Source organism: Geotrypetes seraphini, chromosome 13 (assembly GCF_902459505.1).
Source record: "Geotrypetes seraphini chromosome 13, aGeoSer1.1, whole genome shotgun sequence".
Classification (NCBI taxonomy): Eukaryota; Metazoa; Chordata; class Amphibia; order Gymnophiona; family Dermophiidae; genus Geotrypetes; species Geotrypetes seraphini.
This window is the reverse complement of record NC_047096.1, coordinates 39,609,646-39,632,374: the sequence shown is the minus strand read 5'-3', so window position 1 is coordinate 39,632,374 and position 22,729 is coordinate 39,609,646. Positions and strand designations below refer to the sequence as shown.

The 22,729-nt window shown below is 48.3% G+C and overlaps 1 protein-coding gene across 3 annotated transcripts in view; it reads left to right on the top strand.

Annotated features, from left to right (window-relative positions):
* GLB1L2 (galactosidase beta 1 like 2) overlaps window positions 1-22,729 on the top strand; it is a 228,484-nt gene that overhangs the window by 175,416 nt on the left and 30,339 nt on the right. For all 3 annotated transcript variants that reach the window (XM_033919320.1, XM_033919318.1, XM_033919319.1), the window contains exon 16: window positions 14,865-14,952. In XM_033919320.1, coding sequence (XP_033775211.1) covers window positions 14,865-14,952 — 88 coding nt within the window. The remainder of the gene's footprint in view (window positions 1-14,864; window positions 14,953-22,729) is intronic.

The following is a 22,729-nucleotide window of genomic DNA, read 5'->3' as shown; positions in this document are numbered from 1 at the left end:
ATCTATGCTTCAATATTATAACTCACAGTTCTTTTTCCACATTTCTTTTACCACTTCACATTCATCTGACCAACCACCATAGTTCTCATTTCCACCCCCCCACATCCAACAATCTTTATGACATAGGCTCTGCCTGTTGTAAGATGAATTCGTTCAATTTTACTGGATCTTCAAATTGATAGGAGCGATTTTTATATGTAACCTGCATAATAGCAGGGTACATAAGCCCAAATTTTGCCCCCATCCGTAGCAGGTTAGGTCTTAATTGTAAAAATTATTTCCTCAGTTTAGCCGTCTTCTTAGCAAAGTCTGGCACGACTAATATTTTAGATTCCATGTACTTCACCTCTCTTTTTCTTTAGCCAGTTGGAGTATTTCTATAGCATGTTGAAATCTAAGCACACTAAAGATTAGTGGTCTATTGCCCACATATCCATTCGGTTTTTTACCTGGAGATCTGTGCGCTCTCTCCACTTCAAAGGGATGCTTAGATGACAATGGAAACAGCTTAGGAATCAATTCCTGAATAAATGAAATTGGATCTCTCCCTTCAACATTTTCTGGAAGTCCAAGGATTCTTAAATTATTCTTATGAGACCTGTTCTCGTAATCTTCCAGTCTCCGCTCCATTTCTGACAACAGTTTATGATCCGACCCACACTTGTTTCTGCTTTTCCTCCAGGTTACCCACTCTATTCTCCAAATGCTCCATCCTATTATTTGCAACTTCCATTTATTTAGATATTTTGGAGACTTCTTCTCTCAGCACAGCAAGCTGCTCAGAATTACTTTTCATGAAGGTTTTAATTGATCTTAATTCCTCCAGCATATCTAAAGCAGCAGAATCTTCAGGCAGAGAGACCGTTGAAGGACTCACTTAATCTAGTTTTAATCACTTTCCTTTCTTCTCACCAGACACAAACGAAGCCTCCAATTTAATTTGTCTGGAGCAAGCCATCATCCACACTCAAAAACACTAGAAAATTGTTATGACAATCTCTTCAGGGTTGAAAAATTCTTGTATTCTGCATTTATACAGTGGACTCAGCAGTTACCAGAAGATTCCCTGACAAGTTCTTCAATAGGTGTCTCCGATATGACAACAAAGAACATGACCACAGTGGTGACAGGCAGTCCTCTTCATCTTCAGAAACTTGCTAAACCCAGGAGAATGGTTTTTAGTAGACATAACCTTGATCATATCATCTCTCATTAGGAAAAATCAATTCTGGACTTACTGGCATCTAACAAAAATGCCAAGGTTCCTGGGAAAAGAGAATTAGTCACCTGGAGTTAGATACCCTAGTTCACTCATGACCTCAGAATGGGCTATTTTATATTTTCCTCCATGTCCCCTGGTGGGTGATCCAGAGAAGGGAAAACCACCTGGGCTTGGTGATGCTGGTGGCCCCAGAGGCCATTTTATGTGGATCTCATGAGGCTGAAAGTGGGCAGAGGCTTCTGTTTCAGGGGCCATTTCAGATGCTGTTTCGAGGTGAGGTTTAGAACAAAAGAATATTTTGGTCAGGGGATAATTGACCTTATTACAGTCCAGGAAGCAGTCAGCATCTAGCTTATATTCAAATGTGGAAGATCTTTTAGGCTTGGTGCCAGGATCCTGGAGTTGATCTCCCTTATTTTTCTTTACTGTACATTTTGACTTTTCTCCAGGATGGTCTTGAAGGATTGGCCTTGCATTTCTTATACATTCAGACAGTTGCCATTGCATGTTATAGGAAGTCATTGCAGGGTCATTCTTTGACAGCTCACATTCCAATTGTGCTTCCTTAGGATCTTAACCTTATGGCCTTTTGAGCATCTTTGGGAGACATTGCTGATGGAAGTTACACTGAAAAGTGTGTTCTTTGTGGCAACATGTTTGGAACAAATGATTTCAGAGGTATAGGCTCTTTCATATCAGAAGACCTTCTTGGTAATTCACCTGGTTCCCTCCTTTTTGCCAAGGACATGCCTGCATTTCATATAAATCAGACATTTCCTTCCTGGTATTTCAGGAGGTGGAAGGCACAGAACATTAGGGAATCTGCATCAATTGGACGTCCAGTTGCAGGGTTACTTGAAGAAGACCAAATGTTTTTGCAAGTTCATTCATCTATTTGACTTGTTTAGAAGTGGGCCCATAAAGAATGAGGCAGCAATGAAGCCATTGGTGGTTTGCTGGTATAAGAAGACTATTACTTCAGTTTGGGGACAGGCAGTAAAACTTGGGTCTGAGAACTCACTCAATTAGGGCCCAGGCTTGATCTTCAGCAGAGTTTTATCTTAGCTTACTTTTACTGCAAGATATCTTTAGGTCGGTCACTTGATCTTCCTTGGCTGCTTTATGTAGCATTACAGGACATAGCCTTTGGGGCATGTGTGTTGGAATCAGGCTTGTCTAGGGCCCCCTCCCTAATTAGATACTACTTTGGTACTTCCTATGCATCTGGACTGGTCTGGAGAGAAGAAGAGGAAAGAAAAATGAGGTCTTACCTGCTATTTCTGTTTCCTTGAGTCCCTCCAGAGTGATCCAGAACCTGCTCTGGTTTGTGTATACTGTATAGAGGGGTTGTGAGAAATTCTGAGAGCTAGAAATAGCAGTTTAACCCTAGTCTCTGGTGTTGTGTTACTATTTCAATGTAGTTCTTATTAGAGCAACACAATAATCGCAGATAATAAAAAAGATTGTTCTTTAGCACTCTCCAGACCAGTAGAGGTTAATCTTTACGAATGGGTATATATCCAATCATGACCAGCAGGTGGAGACTGAAAACAAAACTGTGGGACAGTATATACTATACTCCCTTCTCTATTTCCCTCAGTCTTCTTTCAGTCTCCAGCAGGTGTTGATGTGATCTGTACCCATCTCCCTTGGTAGGGCTGTTGGAATTTGTTTAGGGGGTTTATAGTCCCTGTTTTTGGCTGGACGGAGCTTGGGCGGACCCTGTTTTGGGGTTCGTCCGACCTCGGGGGTGTCAAACCCGGCGGGTCTCGAGCGGGGTCCCTCCCCCCACTTCCTCCACCTCCCCACTTTTTTCTAGAGGAGCCTCAGCAGTAAGCCTTGCCCCCTAAATCAAGCAAGGCATATTGCTTCGAGAGCCTGTGGAGTCTGTTCTGTAAAAAAAAAAAAAAAAAATCCTGAGGTAGTGCTGGTCTGGAGGGTTGTTTCCCTTTAAGAAAACTGTATTTTACTGTATTTTTTCATCTAACCGGCACTTTTTTATAGCTAGGTCGCGTATGGAGCAATGAGCACTTCTAAAGGGAAAAAGTGCTCATTGTGCTCCAGGCGCGAGGCACTCGCGGCCGGCCTGTGCAAGCGGTGTTCAGGCCGGTGCGGTGGAGGAGCTCCGTCGGCAGCGGCTGCAGGCGCCCAGAGCTCCCCGCCGATGTTGCCTCGCGAGTCGGCTGGGAGCAGTGGGGAAGCCCGGTCTTCTCCGACCGCCCACGGAGGGATTCCCCGAGCCGCCGATGGTCGGGTTGTTGGGGATTCCCTCTCAGCTGATTTTTTGACAGCTGATGCCGGCTTGCCTGTTTTAGCGGCTGGGACTTTTCAGGCTTCTCAGCCGCTACAGGCTATGGAGGGAGCATTTTTGGCGGGAAAGTCGCCATCTTCTCAGTCTGGCCCCTCCATTTTGTCTTCCACCTCAGGTGACCTTCCCCCTGTATTGGAAAAACAGGGGCAGGTTTCGGCTGGGTCCCCTGCTGTGGCAGGGAGTCCCTTGGGACCCTCGGGGGTTTTTTCTCCTGATTTATTTTTTTCCTTGTGCAGAGCCTATTTTCAGGCGGCAGGGGGTCCCGGTTGCGTTCAGGGGGTTTCGGGGAGTGGGGTTTCCTCCGCGCTCCCTGCGGCTTTGCCTCTCTCGGCTGTTGTGGCGTCCCCTCCTCCTCCTCCCTTGTCCAAGCGTCCGCGGGTCTCTTGGGATGAGGATTTATGGTCGGAGGAGCGTGTCGGTTTGGATGAGGACCTGGACCTTTCTGAGGAGTTCCAGGACCCTCTCGAGGGGACGGCCGCTGGTGGCGGGTTGTCGGGTTTCCCGTCCTCCGGCGAAGAGGCGTCCGTGGTGCGCCTTTTTCAGCGAGATGAGCTGCCGGACCTGATTCAACAGGTCTCTTCGGTGTTGCGTTTTGAGGATGCGCCGCTGGAGACTCCGCGTGTGGGGGATCCTCTGCTGCGGGGGATCCGTTCCGTTTCCCGCTCTTTTCCTATGCATCAGGATATTCGGGATATTATTCTGGAACAGTGGAAGACGCCGGAGGCGCCGTTTCGGTTGGCGCGCAGCATGGCTCGCTTGTATCCCATCCCAGAGGGGGATCGGGCTACTTTAGCATCGCCAGTCGTAGACGCGGTGGTCTCGGCGATTTCTAAGCGGCATACCGTGCCTGTTGAGGGCGGTTCTGCCTTGCGGGACTCTGAGGAGCGCAAGTTGGAGAACATCCTTAAGCAAAATTTTCAGGTCTCTGCCTTTGGGGTCCAGGCGGCTATTTGTGGGGGGCTGGTCGCTCGCGCCGTGTTTCGGTGGGCTGAGCGTGTCCTGGATCGGGAGTCTGATGACTGGTCTCTGGTGGATCAGGAGGTGGCGAAGATTGAGATGGCTGCCTCGTTCCTCTCAGATGCTCTATATGACTTGGTGCGGATTTCGGCTAAGTCTATGGCCTTTGGTGTGGCCGCGCGACGTATTTTGTGGCTGCGCGCTTGGGCGGCGGATGCTGCGTCCAAAGCTAAGCTTACTAAATTTCCCTTTCGGGGGTCCTTTTTGTTAGGGGAGGAATTGGATAAGTTGATTCAGACTCTGACGGACTCTAAGGTGCCCCGTCTGCCTGAGGACCGTGCCCGCCCTGCGTCTCGGGGTGGCACTGCCCGGGGGCGGTTGCGGGAGTTTCGCAAGTATCGCCCTGGGCGTGGAGCTACTTCTTTCCCGGCTCCAGGGTTTTCCCGGGGTTGGTTCTTCCAGCGCATGCAGCCCTTTCGGGGGGCCCGTCGGGGGGCAGGGAATCCCTCCGCCGGTTCCCCCGCTTCCCGTCCTGCACAATGACTTTTTGCCGGCGCCCCCGGTGGTTCCGGTGGGGGCCCGGCTGCGCGAATTTTTCCCCAAATGGGCCGAGATCACGTCCGATCAGTGGGTCCTGGAGGTGGTGCGGGTCGGTTATGCCCTGGAGTTCGCCCGCTCTCTGCCGGATTTTTTCCTCGCTTCTCCATGTCAGACTCCTGGGAAGACGCAGGCTTTTCGACAGACCCTTCAGCGCTTGATAGATCTCAAGGCCGTTGTTCCAGTGCCCCCGCCGGAGTGGGGCACGGGCAGGTACTCCATTTACTTTGTGGTGCCCAAGAAAGAGGGGACCTTTCGGCCCATCCTGGATTTGAAAGGGGTCAACAGGGCTCTCAAGATTCCTTCTTTCCGCATGGAAACCCTGCGGTCGGTCATTCTGGCAGTTCAGCCGGGGGAGTTTCTCACTTCTCTCGATCTGACGGAGGCCTACTTGCACGTTCCCATTCGGGCCTCTCATCAGCGCTTCCTTCGCTTCGCGATCTTGGGTCGGCACTATCAGTTCTGTGCGCTTCCCTTTGGGCTGGCCACGGCTCCCCGGACGTTCACCAAGGTGATGGTGGTCGTCGTGGCAGCCTTGCGGTCGGAGGGCATCCTGGTGCACCCCTACCTGGACGACTGGTTGATTCGGGCAAAGTCGTTGCAGGAGAGCTACCGGGTTACGGCTCGGGTGGTGGAGTTTCTCCGGTCGCTGGGCTGGGTGGTCAACCTTTCCAAGAGTCGGTTGGTCCCGGCTCAGCGTCTGGAGTATCTTGGGGTTCTCTTCGACACCTCCTTGGGGAAGGTCTTCCTACCAGAGGCCCGGGTGAGCAAATTGCAATCTCAGATTCGCCTGCTTTTGGCGTCCCGGTGTCCTCGGGCGTGAGATTTCCTCCAAGTCTTGGGGTCAATGGCGGCGTCCCTGGACGTGGTGAGGTGGGTGCGGGCCCACATGCGTCCTCTTCAGTATGCTCTGCTCCGGAGGTGGTCTCCCCAGAGGCACGGTTTGGAGGTTCCTGTTCCCCTGCGAGGCATGGCGCGCTGCAGTCTGTGCTGGTGGCTCCGGACCCCTCACCTGGTTCAGGGGGTGGGTCTGGATCTCCCGCAGTGGACGGTGCTCCTTACGGATGCGAGTCTCCTCGGTTGGGGGGCTCAGTGTCTGGGTCACTCAGCTCAGGGTACCTGGTCCACGGAGGAGGCCTCCTGGTCGATCAACGTGTTGGAGACCAGAGCGGTCCGGCTGGCGCTGTTGGCTTTCCACTCCCTTTTGTTGGGCAAGTTGGTCAGAGTCCTGTCGGACAATGCCACGGCGGTGGCTTATGTCAATCGTCAGGGGGGCACCAAGAGCACTCAGGTGGCGCAGGAGGCGGCTCGGCTCATGGTTTGGGCGGAGTCCCATCTTCTGGACCTCTCGGCCTCTCACATAGCCGGGGTAGAAAATGTTCAGGCAGACTTCCTCAGTCGTCACTTCTTGGATCCAGGAGAGTGGTGTCTCGGCACCATGGCGTTTCAGTTGATAGTGCAAGCTTGGGGGCAGCTCCTGATGGACCTGATGGCCACGAGTGGCAACGCCAAGGTGCCCCGCTTCTTCAGTCGTCGCAGGGACGGTCTGGCCGAGGGTCTGGATGCTCTGGTCCAACCGTGGCCAACGGAGGGGCTGTTGTATGTGTTCCCTCCTTGGCCATTAGTGGGCAGAGTACTGCTTCGCATTGTTCGCCATCCGGGGCTGGTGGTTCTGGTGGCTCCGGATTGGCCTCGTCGTCCGTGGTATGCGGATCTGGTGAGGCATCTGGTGGCGGATCCTCTTCCTCTGCCTCTCGTGTGCGATCTTCTGACGCAGGGTCCCATTCCCATGTTCGACCCGTCTCCCTTTTGTCTTACGGCTTGGCTCTTGAAAGGGGTCGCCTTAGTAAGAAGGGATATTCAGATAAGGTGATCTCTACACTTTTGGGGTCCCGTAGGCTTTCTACCTCTCGGGCTTATGTGCGGGTTTGGCGTCTTTTTGAGGAATGGTGCCGGGCGCGGGGAGTGGTCTCTTTTCGCGCTTCCCTGCCTAACATTCTAGAGTTCTTGCAGGATGGCCTGGATAGAGGCCTGGCTTGGTCTTCTCTCCGGGTTCAACTTGCGGCCCTGTCGGCTTTTCGAGGGTTGGTGACAGGTCAGCGTTTGTCGGCCATTCCTGATGTCATTCGCTTTCTATGGGCGGCCAAGTTGCTCAGGCCTCCCCTACGGCCCTCGATTCCCTCTTGGGATCTCAATCTGGTTCTCTCTGTTTTGGTGCGCCCGCCCTTCGAGCCGTTGGATGGCTGTTCTTTGAAGGACCTTACTCTGAAGGCGGTCTTTTTGGTGGCCATTACTTCCGCTAGGCGTATTTCTGAGCTACAGGCTTTCTCTTGTAGGGCGCCCTTCTTGGAATTTTCGAGGGAGCGGGTTGTCTTACGGCCTGTTCCTTCCTTTCTGCCGAAAGTAGTTTCTCCTTTTCATGTCAATCAATCGGTGGTCCTCCCGGTCTTGGGTAGTCGGGAGGGCTCTTCTGAGCAACGGCAGCTGCGCAAGTTGGATGTCGGTCGGGTCCTTCGCTCTTATGTGCAGCGGATCTGGGAATTTCGGACATCCGATCATCTCTTTGTCCTTCTGGCGGGTCCTCGTCGGGGGGCTGGCGCTTCTAAGGCTACTATTGCGCGCTGGATCAAGGAGACGATTGTTTCCGCTTATCTTCTGAGACAGAAGCCAGTTCCAGAGTTTCTCAAGGCTCATTCCACTCGGGGTCAGGCGGCTTCTTGGGCTGAGTCGTCGCTCGTGCCTCCAGTGGATATTTGTAAGGCTGCGGTTTGGTCCTCCTTGCATTCATTTGTTAGACATTATCGGGTAGATGTTCAGGCGCGTTGGGACGCGGTGTTCGGTGAGCGTGTTCTGGTATCGGCCCTTTGGGGGTCCCGCCCGTGAGAGGGACTGCTTTGGTACGTCCCATTCGTAAAGGTTAACCTCTACTGGTCTGGAGAGTGCTAAAGAAGGAGAAATTAGGTTCTTACCTGCTAATTTACTTTCTTTTAGCTTCTCCAGACCAGTAGAGGTCCCCACCCTGTCTGTTGTTGTTGTTGGGGCTGTTTCACGGGCAGTTTTTGTTTTTTGCTGCGGGTTCTAGTATTTTTCTAGGGCCGGGGAGAATTAAAGAACAGCGGCTGTGGCTCGGCTGGCTTAGCTGGCGAGCTGTGGGGACATTTTCCTTCGGGTATTTCTCCTTTGCATTTTCCAACAGCATTTGGGTATGTTACTTGTTACTCCTATTCGGAGTGTTGTTTTCTTTCTGTCTTTCCAGTTCTTGGTTCTGCTTGGCTATTCGGCAGACTGAGGGAAATAGAGAAGGGAGTATAGTATATACTGTCCCACAGTTTTGTTTTCAGTCTCCACCTGCTGGTCATGATTGGATATATACCCATTCGTAAAGATTAACCTCTACTGGTCTGGAGAAGCTAAAAGAAAGTAAATTAGCAGGTAAGAACCTAATTTCTCCTTCCCACTCCTGTCAGCTATGTAATCGGCATCTCAGCCCTGCACTTTTCTCCCTCAACTTCTCCCCTGTATCTTCAAAGTTGCTTAGACAGCAGCAGCAGCACAGCAATATCTATATGCTGCCTGCTGCCTGTTCCAGATGCTGTTTCTGACCTGTTCCACCCCTGAGGAAATAGGGAATTGTATTGGGGGAGGGGGTGCAGGATGGGTCAGAGGGTAGAGGAGAGCAAGTGAGAGGGGAAAGTGCAGGGAGAGATGCTGACTGTACTGGTGACAGGGTGGGGGTGGAAGGGAGGGAGGGAGAGAGGAGAGAAGGAATGATGTTGGACCTTGAAGATCTAAGAGGATAGAAGGAGAGATATTGTTCTGGGGGTGGCAGATGGAAGGGAGGGATGGACACAGGGCAGAAATAAGATGATGACAGGTGAGAGCCAAGACAGAGGGGGCAAAAGGAATGAGGAGAGAATTAAAGATGTATCTAGGAGGGGTGGGGTAAGAGAGAGGAAGAATGTTGGACCTGGGGAAGGTGGGAGAGATGAACACAGGGCAAAAATAAGATGCTGGCAGGCTTGACCTGAGGGGGCTTGAAAGGAGAGACTAAAGAAGAATATATGTTGAACCTGGAAGTGGGGGGGGAGGGAAGGAAGGAAGAGACATGGATAGATGTCAGACCTGAGGAGAGGAGGAGAGAAAGGGAACGATTTTGGACCTGGAAAATGGGAGGCAGAGGGAAGGGAGAGCTGAACACAGGGCAGAAATAAAATACTGAGAAGCTGGACATAAGATGCTGGTAACCTGGATGCAGTTGGGGGGAAGGAGGGGTGAGATGCTGGCAAGCTGAACACTGCAATTAATTATGATTAAATTTTAATTGAAATGTAGCCTTTGTTATAATTTAATGAGCCAGAATCTGACTTGGTTGTTAATTGTTCTTTCATTCTCTTACTCTTGTGAGGACTGTATAGTACACTATGAGGGGCATTTTTGATGTGACTTCTAAGTTCAACTTTGTACATTTTCGGCAGTGAGTCAAAAGATTGGGTAGAGGAATGCCCATTTTCGAAACTGCAAATTTGTGTAACTTTTTAAAATAAAAAATAACCATTTCTAGGAAGCAAGATGGCAGCGGGTTTAGGGGTCACTCTCTAACCTTCCTGCTTAATTCTCCCCTTTGCGGTGGTTGTCGATTCAACCGCGGGCTTTACAGATAATAATGCCACTTACCAAAAGGAAAGGCTCTGTCTGGCCGACTCCCTCATCGTCTAAGCAGTTGAAGATGGAGCATTTTCTAGCCAGCTCACCATCGGTTGCTGGAGAGGGGCCACCTGCAATTGCTTCTGCTATGCCCCCACTGTGTCCGACGTCAGTATTCCGCAACAGTGCTGTGGCCACTACCCGAGAAGGGTTAATGCAGCCACAGCGAGGGGGAGCATCGTGAGAAAAGGACACCGAAGGCTTGATCAGCGAGGGAGCAGAAGGAATTTGCTCCCCCACGGTGGTGACTCTGGAAGGCATCTGGGATATGCTTCAAAGGCTGGAAGTCGCTGTGACTAAATTTACTACTGAATTTTCTGTGGTGACAAGTAAAATTGATAACTTCTTCATTTGAACAGATGGATAAAGAAATATCCTCTCTTCAAAACCTCGCAGGGAATCTCATTAAAGATAAAATTTTTGTTCAAAGGAAGATTGAACAAATTGAAAACTTTAATAGAAGATTAAACCTCAGGCTACTTAATTTTCCTAAAACAACTGGTATTTTGCCATCTGATATGTTTAAAAATTTCTGGTGGAAGTATTAAAATTTCCACTAGAATCAATACCTCCTATAAACAAAATTTACTATCTTCCTGAAAAAAAGAAGCCTTTTCTCCCTCGAACAGAGGAGACTGAGAGGGGACAACATGATCAAAACATTCAAGGTACTGAAGGGAAAAGACTTAGTAGATAAGGACAGGTTCTTCACCCTCTCCAAGGTAGGGAGAACGAGAAGGCACTCTAAAATTGAAAGGGGATAGATTCCGTATGAATGTAAGGAAGTTCTTCTTCACTCAGAGAGTGGTAGAAAACTGGAACGCTCTTCCGGAGTCTGTCGTGGGGGAAAACACCCTCCAGGGATTCAAGACAAAGTTAGACAAGTTCCTGCTGAACCAGAACATACGCAGGTAGGGCTAGTCTCAGTTAGGGCTCTGGTCTTTGACCAAGTGCTGCCGCGTGAGCGGACTGCTGGGCACGATGGACCACTGGTCTGACCCAACAGCGGCAATTCTTATGTTCTTAGAGGATTTGCCTGGAAGCTACAACCTTTTGATTTGAGTAATCTGTCTGAATTTTTGGAAAAATCTACCACAGAAATTGAAACTTCTTCCACTCTTCTTGTCTCATTTGTATTTGAACAGGATCTTAACGCAGTGATGCGTACATTTTTTAGACTTCCACAAGCTCTATTTTTGGGTCAAAAAAATCCAGGTTTTCCCAGATGTGATAAAAGCCACTCAGGAACGAAGAAAAGTATTCCTGAGTATGAGGCAAGAAGTTAAAGCATTGGGGGCTACTTTTTTGTTAAGTTACCCCTGTAAATGTCTTGTCAAGTATGCTGGGACAAAATATGTTGTTTTTATTCCCGACCAGCTTAGAGACTTGCTAAATACCAAGAAGCTAGTCCATAATGTATAAAGCTAGTTTAAAAGGTTTTTGATGGTGTTATAACCCGTTAAGCATATTACCTGTAACTATACTTATTAATGATCTCCTTATCTTTCTTTGCTTCCTCCTGATATAATTTTGTGGTCTGAGGAAGAGATAATTGTTTTCCTTCTTTTAAGAATATTTCCTTTTTGTTAAAATTTGAATTCTTTTTACTTTATTCTCTATATTTCCTAAACAAGTGGATGCTTGTGAATTTGTTGAAAACTGATAAATAAATAATAAAAATAACCATTTCTAGACGTGTTTACCTTTAGTGCGTCTATCTTTTTTGACCATTTTCAAAAAATAAAACATCCAAATTCAAAACACACAGAATAAGCCAATGGGAGGTAGAAGGGGTCAGCTAGTAGACTGGTCACACAGATGTCCTAGCTGAGCAGTGGGCACCCTAGGGGTCACTGCAGTAAACTTCATATTGTGACAAACCTAGCACCTGCACTATTTGTGCACCTAGCAGGATCCTGTGCAGAAGAGCTGACCAGATTAATTCTTGAGGCTGACCTCCCTTGCCCATACGACCAGAGCAGTGGTGATCTGGATCAGTGGCAGGCAGACTGGCAACAGCAGCATTCTGTTCATAAGTCAGCTAGGGCAGCCAAAGATAAACTAGCTGAGCCTAGGAAACCCAGGCAAAACAGGCAAGGGAAGCCTGCAGTGAAACCAAAGCCCATCTCCCTCTACAGGCTGAAGGGGATTGGCTGTGGGATGATTAAAAGCAGGCTGAAGCAAACAGCAGGGGAAGGAGAGAGACGGCTGAGTCACTCCAGCAGCCCAGAGCAGAACAGGAGCCGTGGGACAAGGAAGCAGAGACAGAGGTTCCTGATTGGCTGATGCAGGAGGTAGAAGAAAGCCTCCCCACTTCTGCCTTCCAGATTCCAGAATGTGTGGAAGGGATGGAAGTTCAGGAAGCTGGCCCTGTTCCAGAGAGCCAGACAGAACTTATGGACATTAACTGAAAACGGTGAGTAGCCGAAGCAGCTGGTGTTTTTTTCTGAGCCAGAAAATGCTTTATGTATTTGCTGCTTGCCTTTGAGCGAACCATTATTTTTGGTTAAAGAAGTTTACTTACCTGAGTGTTGATAACCTGCTTTCTTAAAGTGAAGTTTGGGCTAAAGAACCTGGGAGCAGTAAGAACATAAGAACATAAGAAGTTGCCTCCACTGGGTCAGACCGAGGTCCATCTCGCCCAGCGGTCCGCTCCCGCGGCGGCCCATCAGGTCTGCGACCTGTGAAGTGGTTTCTGTCCACTTCTATAACCTACCTCAAGTTATATCTGTACCCTTCAATCCCCCTATCCTCCAGGAACCTATCTAAACCCTCCTTGAACCCCTGTACAGAGTTCTGGCCTATCACATCCTCCAGAAGCGCATTCCATGTGTCCACCACCCTCTGAGTAAAAAAGAACTTCCTAGCATTTGTTCTAAACCTGTCCCCTTTCAATTTCTCCGAGTGACCCCTAGTTCTTGTGGCTCCCCACAGTTTGAAGAATCTATCCTTATTCACTTTCTCTATGCCCTTAAGGATTTTGAAGGTTTCTATCATGTCCCCTCTAAGTCTCCTCTTCTCTAGGGAGAACAGCCCCAGCATTTTTAACCTGTCGGCGTATGCAAAATTTTCCATACCTTTTATCAGTTTAGTCGCCCTCCTCTGCACTCCCTCGAGTATCGCCATGTCCTTCTTGAGGTACGGCGACCAGTATTGAACACAGTACTCCAGGTGCGGGCGCACCATTGCTCGATACAGCGGCATGATGACTTCCTTCGTCCTGGTTGTGATACCCTTTTTGATGATGCCCAGCATTCTGTTTGCTTTCTTTGAGGCTGTCGCACATTGTGCCGATGGTTTCAGTGATGTGTCGACCATCACCCCCAGGTCCCTTTCAAGGGTACTCACCCCTAGCAGTGTTCCCCCCATTTTGTAGCTGAACATCGGGTTCTTTTTCCCTACATGCATGACCTTGCATTTCTCTACGTTAAAACTCATTTGCCACTTTTTTGCCCAGTCTTCCAGTCTCGTTATGAATGGTTCTTAGTTTAAAACCTTAGTGTGTGTGCCGTTTGCTGGTACAGGATCTTCCTCAGCTGTGTTGCCTTCCAAGAGGTAGCTACAGTGTTAGTCAGCCCTGTGCAAAGCTGTGCTGTTGCTTGCTGCCTAAAAGAGTATATAACCTTTGCTGCTATAAGAGTTATCTAGATTTTATATGAATGCTGGGAATCTCTCTTTCATGCCTCCGAAACAACTACTGCTGAGAGGAAGTTTGGTTTTTGTTTTGACTACCAATATAATTTCATGACTGAGCCAGAATGAATGAACTCAGGCAAGACAAATTGTATGTGGTTTCTTTTGTACCTTTATTTTTTTTTTGAAGCTGGATTTGTTTTGGTGAAATGCTGCAGATATTTGCCTACATGTTATATCTTTTAGACCGCTGAGGTCAGAATAAAACTATTATTAATTTTTGAAGAACTCTGTCTGAGTGTTGGTGATTTGAAGCCAGTACTTATCCTTTCTTTCCCAGGGTAGTTTCCTAGGGCCAACCAAAAGTCCTGAGGATACCCCTGGTCGTAGGGGACACGCCAGAGCATAAGGTTTGTCACGGTTTAGCTCTGCTCTGAGGAGTGTTTGTGACAAGTTACAAGGTCCCAGGTACACATCTCACCCTAACCACTTTGCATTGTATGGTGAGCCCTCCAAAATGTACTGGACCCAACTGTTTAACACTCCAATAGTCTTTATTCCTGCAAGTGGCAGTACAGGAGGTTTTTGGTGGGCACACAAGTATACAAGTTAGGATAGGATATGGGCCTGGGTCCCCTTCTCTGGGTCCCACTGCACTGACCACTAGGCTACTCCAGCCACCTGCTTGCTGTTCTACTGGGACTGACCATAATATCTGCATCTGTCATAGAGAGAGCAATATGTACTATTTCTTTCACATCTTTGGGGGGCGGGAGGGGGGGTCTGTGACCACTGGGGGAATGTGGAGGAGGGCCATGCCTGTATTCCTCCAGTAGTCATCTGGTCAGATTGAGCACCTTTTTGGCCCTTATTCATTTTTAAAACAGGTCTAGCTCCAAACGTCCATAGTGCCTTGGACATTTTGCAAAACATTTATTGCTGCAAAACGTTCAAGTCCTAAGCCCGCCCAAAACATGCCTCTAACACGCCCCCAAGAAATTTAGATGCACTGCTATAAAATGGCATAGATAACCATCTAGAAAGTAGGTTTCGAAAATGGTGATTTGGACATTTTGGTGATCCAAATGTACAAGTGCCACTTTATAACGTCTTTTGGACATTTTTCTTTTTTGAAAATGAGCCCCTAATTGAGGTGATATTATACTATGAACATTTTTATTCCGCTTAACCAAATTGAGGCTCTAGTCCATTTCTGGAGTGGTCTGGAAGGAATCAAGGAAAGAAAATTAGTTGGTAAGATCTAATTTCTCCAATATTCTGTGTGTTGGTGTTTTTTAATAAGGCATTGCTTTCTTTTTAATGAGGTTTTTAAAAAATAAGTTTTCAAACTATTTTGTTTATAATTGTTAACAAAGTATATAGTTTCTATGAGTTATGATGGTAGCTTTGTTTTATCTTCTGTTATTTGCCTCTTTTAAGGAATAGTTGGAGATGTGCTCCTGAGAAATAGTCCTTTGAGAAACTTCAAGATTTACAGTCTTGACATGAAAAAGTCTTTTATTGAAAGGTTAGTGTCATGCTGCGACTAATAGCTCCAGATCCCATTGAATGGTCCTTGAAAACAGTAGAATGAACCACAGTATTAAACGACATTATTAACATGAAAAATAAGAATGCCATGTAGTTACACTGGCTCAAGTCTGACTTGTCTATATCTTATTTTTTTAAAGCAACTAACACACACTGACAAGGCTAAATTGGTTTTCCAGGTACCATATTTTTTGGTACATAAGGCACACTTTTTTCCCCAAAGCAAGTGGGTGGAAATGAAGGTGCATCGAATTAAGCGAATATTCCCCCTCCCCCCAGCATCTTGCACTTGCTGTTCTCGGGCTTTGTTGTGATAGTAATGTCAGCACGCACCCCTCAGCTTTTATACTAGCAGGTTTTGGGGTTGACACAAGCCATTGAATGTGAAACGCTGCTGCTGTCAGCGCTCTTGAGTGGGAGAATCGTCTTGGAAGGTACACGAGAGCTGCCGATCAGGGGATGGAGAGTTAGAGAAGAACCTAGGGGCTGACAAGGGTCACTTTAAAGGAGGGTGCTAGCCTGACACTCTCCTCCCAACAGCTGCTTGATTGGAATAAAGAGTTGCTTTCAAACTGCCTTCCCCTCCTGACGCATCCAAACACTTTTCAGCCCCTGCGCGCTCATGCGCACACTCGCCAGTGATAAGCAGCAAAGGTGTTTCTGTCTCTACATTCCTAAGCACCAATAAGCAGGAAGGAAGTGTTTGTCTTTCTGTTCCCGCAGCCTATGGGGGAAGGAGGTGGTGACTTCGGACACAAGCATACATACGTGCATAACCCAAACCTGCCAACGCCACCACCGCTTGCTTTCTAGTTACAATGGGCGAGTATACATGCTCTCTCAGCTGCCTCCCTCCCGTACGAACGTTGCAACTCCCACGCAGCTCAGCCAATAGAGGATGCGAGTGTGAGGCTGCTGGTTTAGCGTCGCCTGTCAGTATACCCAACCTCGGGGAGTCAACTAGGGTATTGAGTCAAACTAATGTTCAGAGTGGGACACTGGTGATGGTCTTTTGGGATGAGGACAAGTTTTTAACCCAGTCAACATTTCTCTTGGCTCTTTTTTGCTCCCTCCTTTATCACTGAAGTTGTGGCAACCAATGTGGGATTCGCGGGGTGGGAGTGGGAACTGCCTACCACTTAGACCTGCCCTGTACCCTGTCCTGGCCTAACACTAGACCACCAGAGGCGGTACAGGGTAGGGCAGGGTGCAGAGCCTGGCAGGGAGAGGGACTGGCTATATAGCCTGATAGGGCAGGGAGGGAAGGGGGCTGGGTGCAGAGCCTGGTATAAGTATACAATTTGGTTCAGAATGTTTTATTTCTTGTTTTCCTACTCTAAACCTAGGGTGCGTCTTATGGTCAGGTGTGTCTTATGGATCAAAAAATACGGTATATATTAAATATAGCTCCATGCTTAGAAGAAAAGAACTTTTTAAATAAAGAGTTTATTTCTCAATTTGCCAATTATAGCTAGTTATGCTCTGACCTCCTTGTTCTAGGGAAGAGCTTTTTTGAGACCACCAACTCAACCAAATAGAAATATTTGGAATATCACCAGGAACAAACCCCACTCCCAGGATGCCTCCCCCTGGAGGACCACCAGGCCAATCGGGTTTTCGGGATAGCCCTAATGAATATGCATGGAGCAGATTTGCGTGCCTGTCACTTCCATTATATGCAAATCTCTCTCATGCATATTCATTAGGGCTAGCCTGAAAACCTGATTGGCCTGATGGTCCTCCAGGACAGGGTTGGGAACCAGTGCTTTAGAGAAAAAATGCCTAATGGTGCCTAAGGCCTTTTCTGCCCCTAAACACGCTTTTTTTGGAGTTAGGCACTATTAAGCACCTCTCTTTTGTAGAATCACACCTAAGAACATAGTCACCTATTACTCAACTAATTTTATTTTTTTCATTTAGGAGCTTATTAAAGCTCATAATTTATGCCAATTTACTAATTAAGTTAGGCGCCTAACTTTAGGCGCATATTTATTTAGGTGCCTTTTAGTATTCTGTAATGGCATTAGCAAATGCCATTACAGAATACTAACTTAAGTCCACAGTTGTACTCCAAATTTTATGCCCAAGCTCTAATGCCAGCTCAATGACTGGTCAATGCTTATATTCTATAACCCATGCCTGTAAGTGCTAGGCATGCCCATGCCCTCCCAGGTCCATACCCCCTTGCAATTGCATGCTATGGATTTTGTGCAAGCAATTTTCAAAATCTCATGTAAGAGCAGCACATAACTGAATAATATTACTGAAAATCAGGAGAGACTACCACCGCAATATCTAATTAGTGCTAGGGTGTATTACCTGGTCGGTGCTATTTAACTGTGGAGGAGCCTCTTCTAACTGGGATAAATCATTTTAAATATTGACCTATTCTGCTCTTTTTTAGGTGTATGGGGGCTTGTAGCAGCAATTGATGAGGCATATATCTAGGGTATACAGTGAGAATTGCACACCAAAGGAAAGATCCAGCTGCAGAAATAACAAGAATCACTATAGAAATAAAACATGTGACTGTTAAATTCATATTTTAAAAAAGCTAATGGGTTGTTCCTTGTCTGCAGTGCAGACTGGTCCAGACACTGACACTTGGGTTATGGAGATTGAGAACACTTAATTTGTATGACCTACCCATAAGCACTAGGCCAACCCTCAGCCACCCAGTATGTTCCCACTCTCAACAGATGGTAGGTGACTCAGGAGTTGACTGAGCTGGAGATTCTTTCTTAGTGGGTACTCTTGGCTATTCTTTCTTAGTGGATACTCTGTATGATTTGCTTTGGACCTCAGCTAAGAATATGGCTTTGGTGGTGACTGCCCAGAGAGCTCTATGGCTTCGTGGTTGGGCAACGGATGTAACTTCTAAGTCTAAGCTCTGCTGCTTTTGGGGGCTCCATGCTGTTTGGTGAGGAGTTGGATAAGCTAGTTAAAGGATTAGGGAAAGCCAAGGATCTGCACCAGAGGATAAACCCAGAGGAATGGGTCATGGGTCTTCATGATGCAATAGGCTTTGGGATGCTCAGTGTTATAGGCCAGGCAGCTCAGGTGGTATTCAGAGTGATTGTTTTTTCTAAAGGACTCAGAGCCTTAGGCCTTTCCCAGTGCATGCCAGTGATGCACTGTGAGGGGCCTAAGGCCCCGATTGACTCAGGCACCAGGGGAGGAACCTTAGGCACCTGAGCCAATCAGAGCCTAAGGCCCCTTCCAGTGCATCCCAAGTTGCACCAGGAGGGTGAAAGGCTGCCATTTTGAAGAGGCGGTACTTCAGGCAGGAGGAAGTTGACATCTATCGTGCCTGATTTTTGACAAAAGGTATAGAGGAACAGTGTTGAGGGTGTTGGGTCCTTAAGCTAGGGAGGTCTGACTCGACCCACAGCCTAATAGACCAACAGGATTTTGTTATGGTATGGTGGGAGAGGTAGGGGGATCAGAAGTGGGGGCTTGGTGTCAGGAGTGTCAGGGGGCTTGGAGTTGGAGGGGTCAGGGAGTCCCGGTTTTGAGCTCATGCAACATCCTTTTTAAAAAAATTTTTAAAGTAGCTCCTGCCTGCAGGTTGAGATGATCGGGGCAGGGGAATCCCCAATCAGCAGAGCCGTCAGGACTTCCCCGAAGCCGCTGTGGCTTTGGGGAGTCTTGCTGGCTCAGATGATCGAGTATTCCCCTGCCCGATCAGCTGTACCAGCAGGCAGGGAGAGTAGGGACTTCTTTTTTTAACAGGGCAGGCAGGAGGAAGAGCTGTGCTAGCGATTGCTCTTTTGAACAAGTGCCCTCTTTTACTGGCAATTCTCCGCACAAATAGCATGCATATAATTTGCATGCTATTGTGCTGAGCATCGCCGGTAAAAGAAAAATTGCTGCCATCACAGTATTTATACCTTAGTGTTGGAGCTTTGTGTATCTGGCCCTAAATAGGTACGTTCAAGGGTAGGTGCGCATGTGGCAGGGGGGCGGAGAGGAGGAGAGCTGCTAGCACCCCTACCAAGATGGCACCCAGGGCAGACTGCCTCCCCTTTACTATGCCACTGATGGGGGATGGTGCTTTTGCAAGGTTTTCTTATTTGTTAGACAAATACTGACTGGCTGAGGATTGACACAGTAGTTATGTGTAGGTCACAAAAATTTAGTGTTCTCAGTCTCTTAGAGAGTTGCGCGGAGACAGAAATCCTACCCGTCCCTGTCAAAGTCCCACCCGTCCCCACCTGTCCCCGTGAGGAATCCCACCCGTCCCTGTAAGGAATCCCTCCATCCCCACCCGTCCCCGCGAGGAATCCCCTCTGTCCCCGCCCATCCCTATAAACTTCAGAAATAATTATTTCATTTAATTATGCTACTGAATTAAAGGCTCTGGTAGAAACCCATTTACAAATAAGCAAAGAGACTTTATTAATTTGGCCCATTTACAAATAAGCAAAGAGACTTTATTAATTTGGAAATATTAATTGGGAAGAATACATACTTTGTAAACGGGTTTCTACCAGAGTCTCTAATGTTTATAAATTTTTATCAACACAACTAATATACTATATCATGAAGCAAAAAAAAAAAAAAAAAAAATAGAATTTTTTTCCTACCTTTGTTGCCTGGTTTCTGCTTTCCTCATGTTCTCATTCAATTCCTTCCATCCACTATCTCTCTTCTCTCTGCGTCTTCCATTTGCTCTGTTACTGTGCCTCTCCCTTTCTCCCCTCTTCCAAATTGGTCTGGCACCCATCTTCTTCCCTCCGCTCCCCCCATAGTCTGGCATCTCTGTCTTCTTCCCTGCCAGCGTCTTCATCCCACTTTCTCTTCCCCATTTCCCTTCAGCGTCTTCTCCCCACTCTCTCTTCCCCATTTCCCTTCAGCATCTTCTCCCCACTCTCTCTTCCCCATTTCCTTTCAGCGTCCTTCTCCCCCATCTTCCCCATGTCCTGTCAGCGTCCTTTTCCTCCCTCTGTCTTCCCCATGTGCTTTCAGTATCCTTCTCCCCCCTCTGTCTTCCCCATGTCATTTCAGTGTCCTTCTCCCCCTCTGTCTTCCCATGTCCTTTCAGCGTCCTTCTCCCCCCCTCTGTCTTCCCCATGTGCTTTCAGCGTCCTTCTCCCCCCTCAGTTTTACCCATTTCCCTTAAGCGTCTTTTCCTCTCCACTCCACCTTTCCTCCCTTTCTCCCTCCCTGCCCCTTACCTTCGTGGCGCTTCCCCGCCAGACCGACAACATAACAGGCCTGGTCCGACAAACCTCCCTGCCCTGAATCCAGTTGCTGTAAGAAGGTAATTTAGATTCGCGGCTACAGGGCAGGGAGGTTTGTCGGACTGGGCCTGTTGTCGGTCGGTCGGGGGAAAGTGCCATGAAGGTAAGGGGATCTGGCCGGCTCTGCACCCACCCCTAAGGCTGCCCCGGATCAGATCGCCCCCTCCCGCCTCCCCCTTGGTACACCACTGCCTTGAATATTTCCTAGCTGCCCTGCCGCAGCACATAGCTGACCGAAAGTCTTCCCAATGTCAGCGCTGACTTCGACTCGAGTGCATCCAACCCCGCAGGAACCCCGCGACCCTAGGGGGCGTCCCCACAGGATCCCCGTGTTCTGAAGAGGGAACCCGCGGGATTCCAGTCATCCCTGTTCCCGTGCAGCTCTCTAGTCTCCATCTGCTGGTAGGCAAGCATAACCCAAGCATTAATGTCTAGACCGGTCTGGAGGGCCTAAAGAAAAGAAAATTATCAGGTAAACATAATTTTACCATTTCTTTATTGTCCCTCCAGACCGACACAGAATGGATAGGTTTACGATCCTCTGCCATCAGGTGGAAACTGAGACACATTGACTTTTGGAATTAGTACAAGTCGGCTATGCAGTCCCATTTACAATCGGCCTGTTCTCAGTCTCCAGAAGGTGGAGGTGGTAAGCCTGTGCAGTCTTTCTTTTAGTCTGGTTAGTTAGGGCCTGTTGGATCTGGTTAGTGATCTTTCTCTTGTCCCTTTTTGCTGTCTGGACAGAGCTTGAGGGACTGTCTCGGAGGCCCTACTGACTTCGGGGGTGCCACACTCGAAAGGGTCAAGTCCCTCCCACCATATCCCCTACCTCCCCAAAATTTATTTAGAACATAAAAACATAAGAAATGCCTTCACCGAATCAGACCTTTGGTCCATCTAGTCTGGTGACCCGCACACGCGGAGGCCCAATCCAGGTGTTCCCTGTTTAAGACCTAGGTGTTCCCTGATGAAGACCTTCTTTTCCCGTATCCCTCAATGTGTTGTGCAAGGAGGTGTGCATTTCTTTAGAGGAGCCTCAGCTGTACACCTGGCCACCCTTCAGGCACAGACTACAGTTTAGAGAGCCTGTGGGATCTGCTCTATTAGCCTTTGCAGCTGTGGGCTGTGAGATTGAAAAAAAAGAATAAAACAGAAAAAAGAAAATAAAAGGGCATGTGGCAGCCATTTTTAATCAGCGATTTTGTGTGTGGTTTTCCTACATGTAAGTTATGGGCACTTTTAAAAAGCAGAAGAAGTACGTTTTATGTACGCACTGAGTGGTTGATGCATCTGGCATGTGCATGAAGTGTTCCGGTCACTTTGAGGGGAAACTGGCATCGGTTTTGGGTGCCAGCATGCAGGGTTTCCCATCGCATATGCACTGCTCATCAGCAGGGAGTGTTGGAGAAGCCCAAGTTTCCCTGCCGCCCATGCCGGGGTTTCCTCAACCGCTGATGGTCAGGGAGATAAGGCTTTGACTACTGAGAGGGCTGGGGATTCCCTTTCCACTACAATGGCTGTTGCTTGCAGTTCTGATTTAACGGCGGGGTCTAGTCAGGCCTCGTTGCTGCTTCAGCGCTTGGGAGATAGTTTTTTTGGTGGGCCTTCCTTCAGTTTTGGTGGGAAGTGTCACCATTTTGCCTGTGATCTCAAGCAACCTTTCTCCTGTTTTAGACAGAGAGGAATAGGTCCTATCTGTTTCTTCTGCACCTGCAGTGAGTTCTGTGATGCCGCCGGGTGTTTTCTGCCCTGATTTTGTTTTAGCCATGTTTAAAGCTTATTTACAGGCAGCTGGGGGTCCTGCTTCTTCTCTGGGGGTCTCAGGGTCTTCTGGGGGGGTCTTTGCCTTCCTTAGCCGCCTCCGTTCAGTCTCCTGTGGCATCTGCCTCTGTCCAATCTCCCCAGCCATCGTCCAAGTGGCAGCGTGTGTCTTGGGACAAGGACTTTTTTATGGCTGATCCGGTTATGCCGGATGAGGACTTGGATCTTGGGGTGGACCCCCAAGATTTTCTAGTGGGGTCAGATGAAGTGGACGGGCTTTTGGAGATGCCAGTTGGTGAGGATGTGTTGGTTGTGCACATGTTTACCGGGAAGAGCTGCAGGAGCTTATTCTCCAGGGATCTTCAGTTTTGCACTTTGAGGAGGAAGCTAAGGACCCTCCTCGAGTGCTGGACCATCTGCTTCAGGGGATCCGGTCAGCATCTTGTTCTTTTCACATGCATCAGGATATTCGTGATGTGGTGCACGCACAGTGGAAGACGCCGGACACACTGTGTCACTTGCCGTGGTCCATGGCTTAACTGTCTCCCATTCCTGATGGGGATAGGGATACCTTTAAGTCTCTTGTGGTTGATGCAGTGGTCTCGACTATCGCACATCGACACACTGTAATAGTTGAGGACAATTTGGCCCTGAGAGACTCTCAGGACCGTAAGACGGAGGCTCTCCGTAAGCAGAATTTTGATGTGGTTGCCATGGATGTCCAGGCAGCGATATGTGGTGGTCTAGATG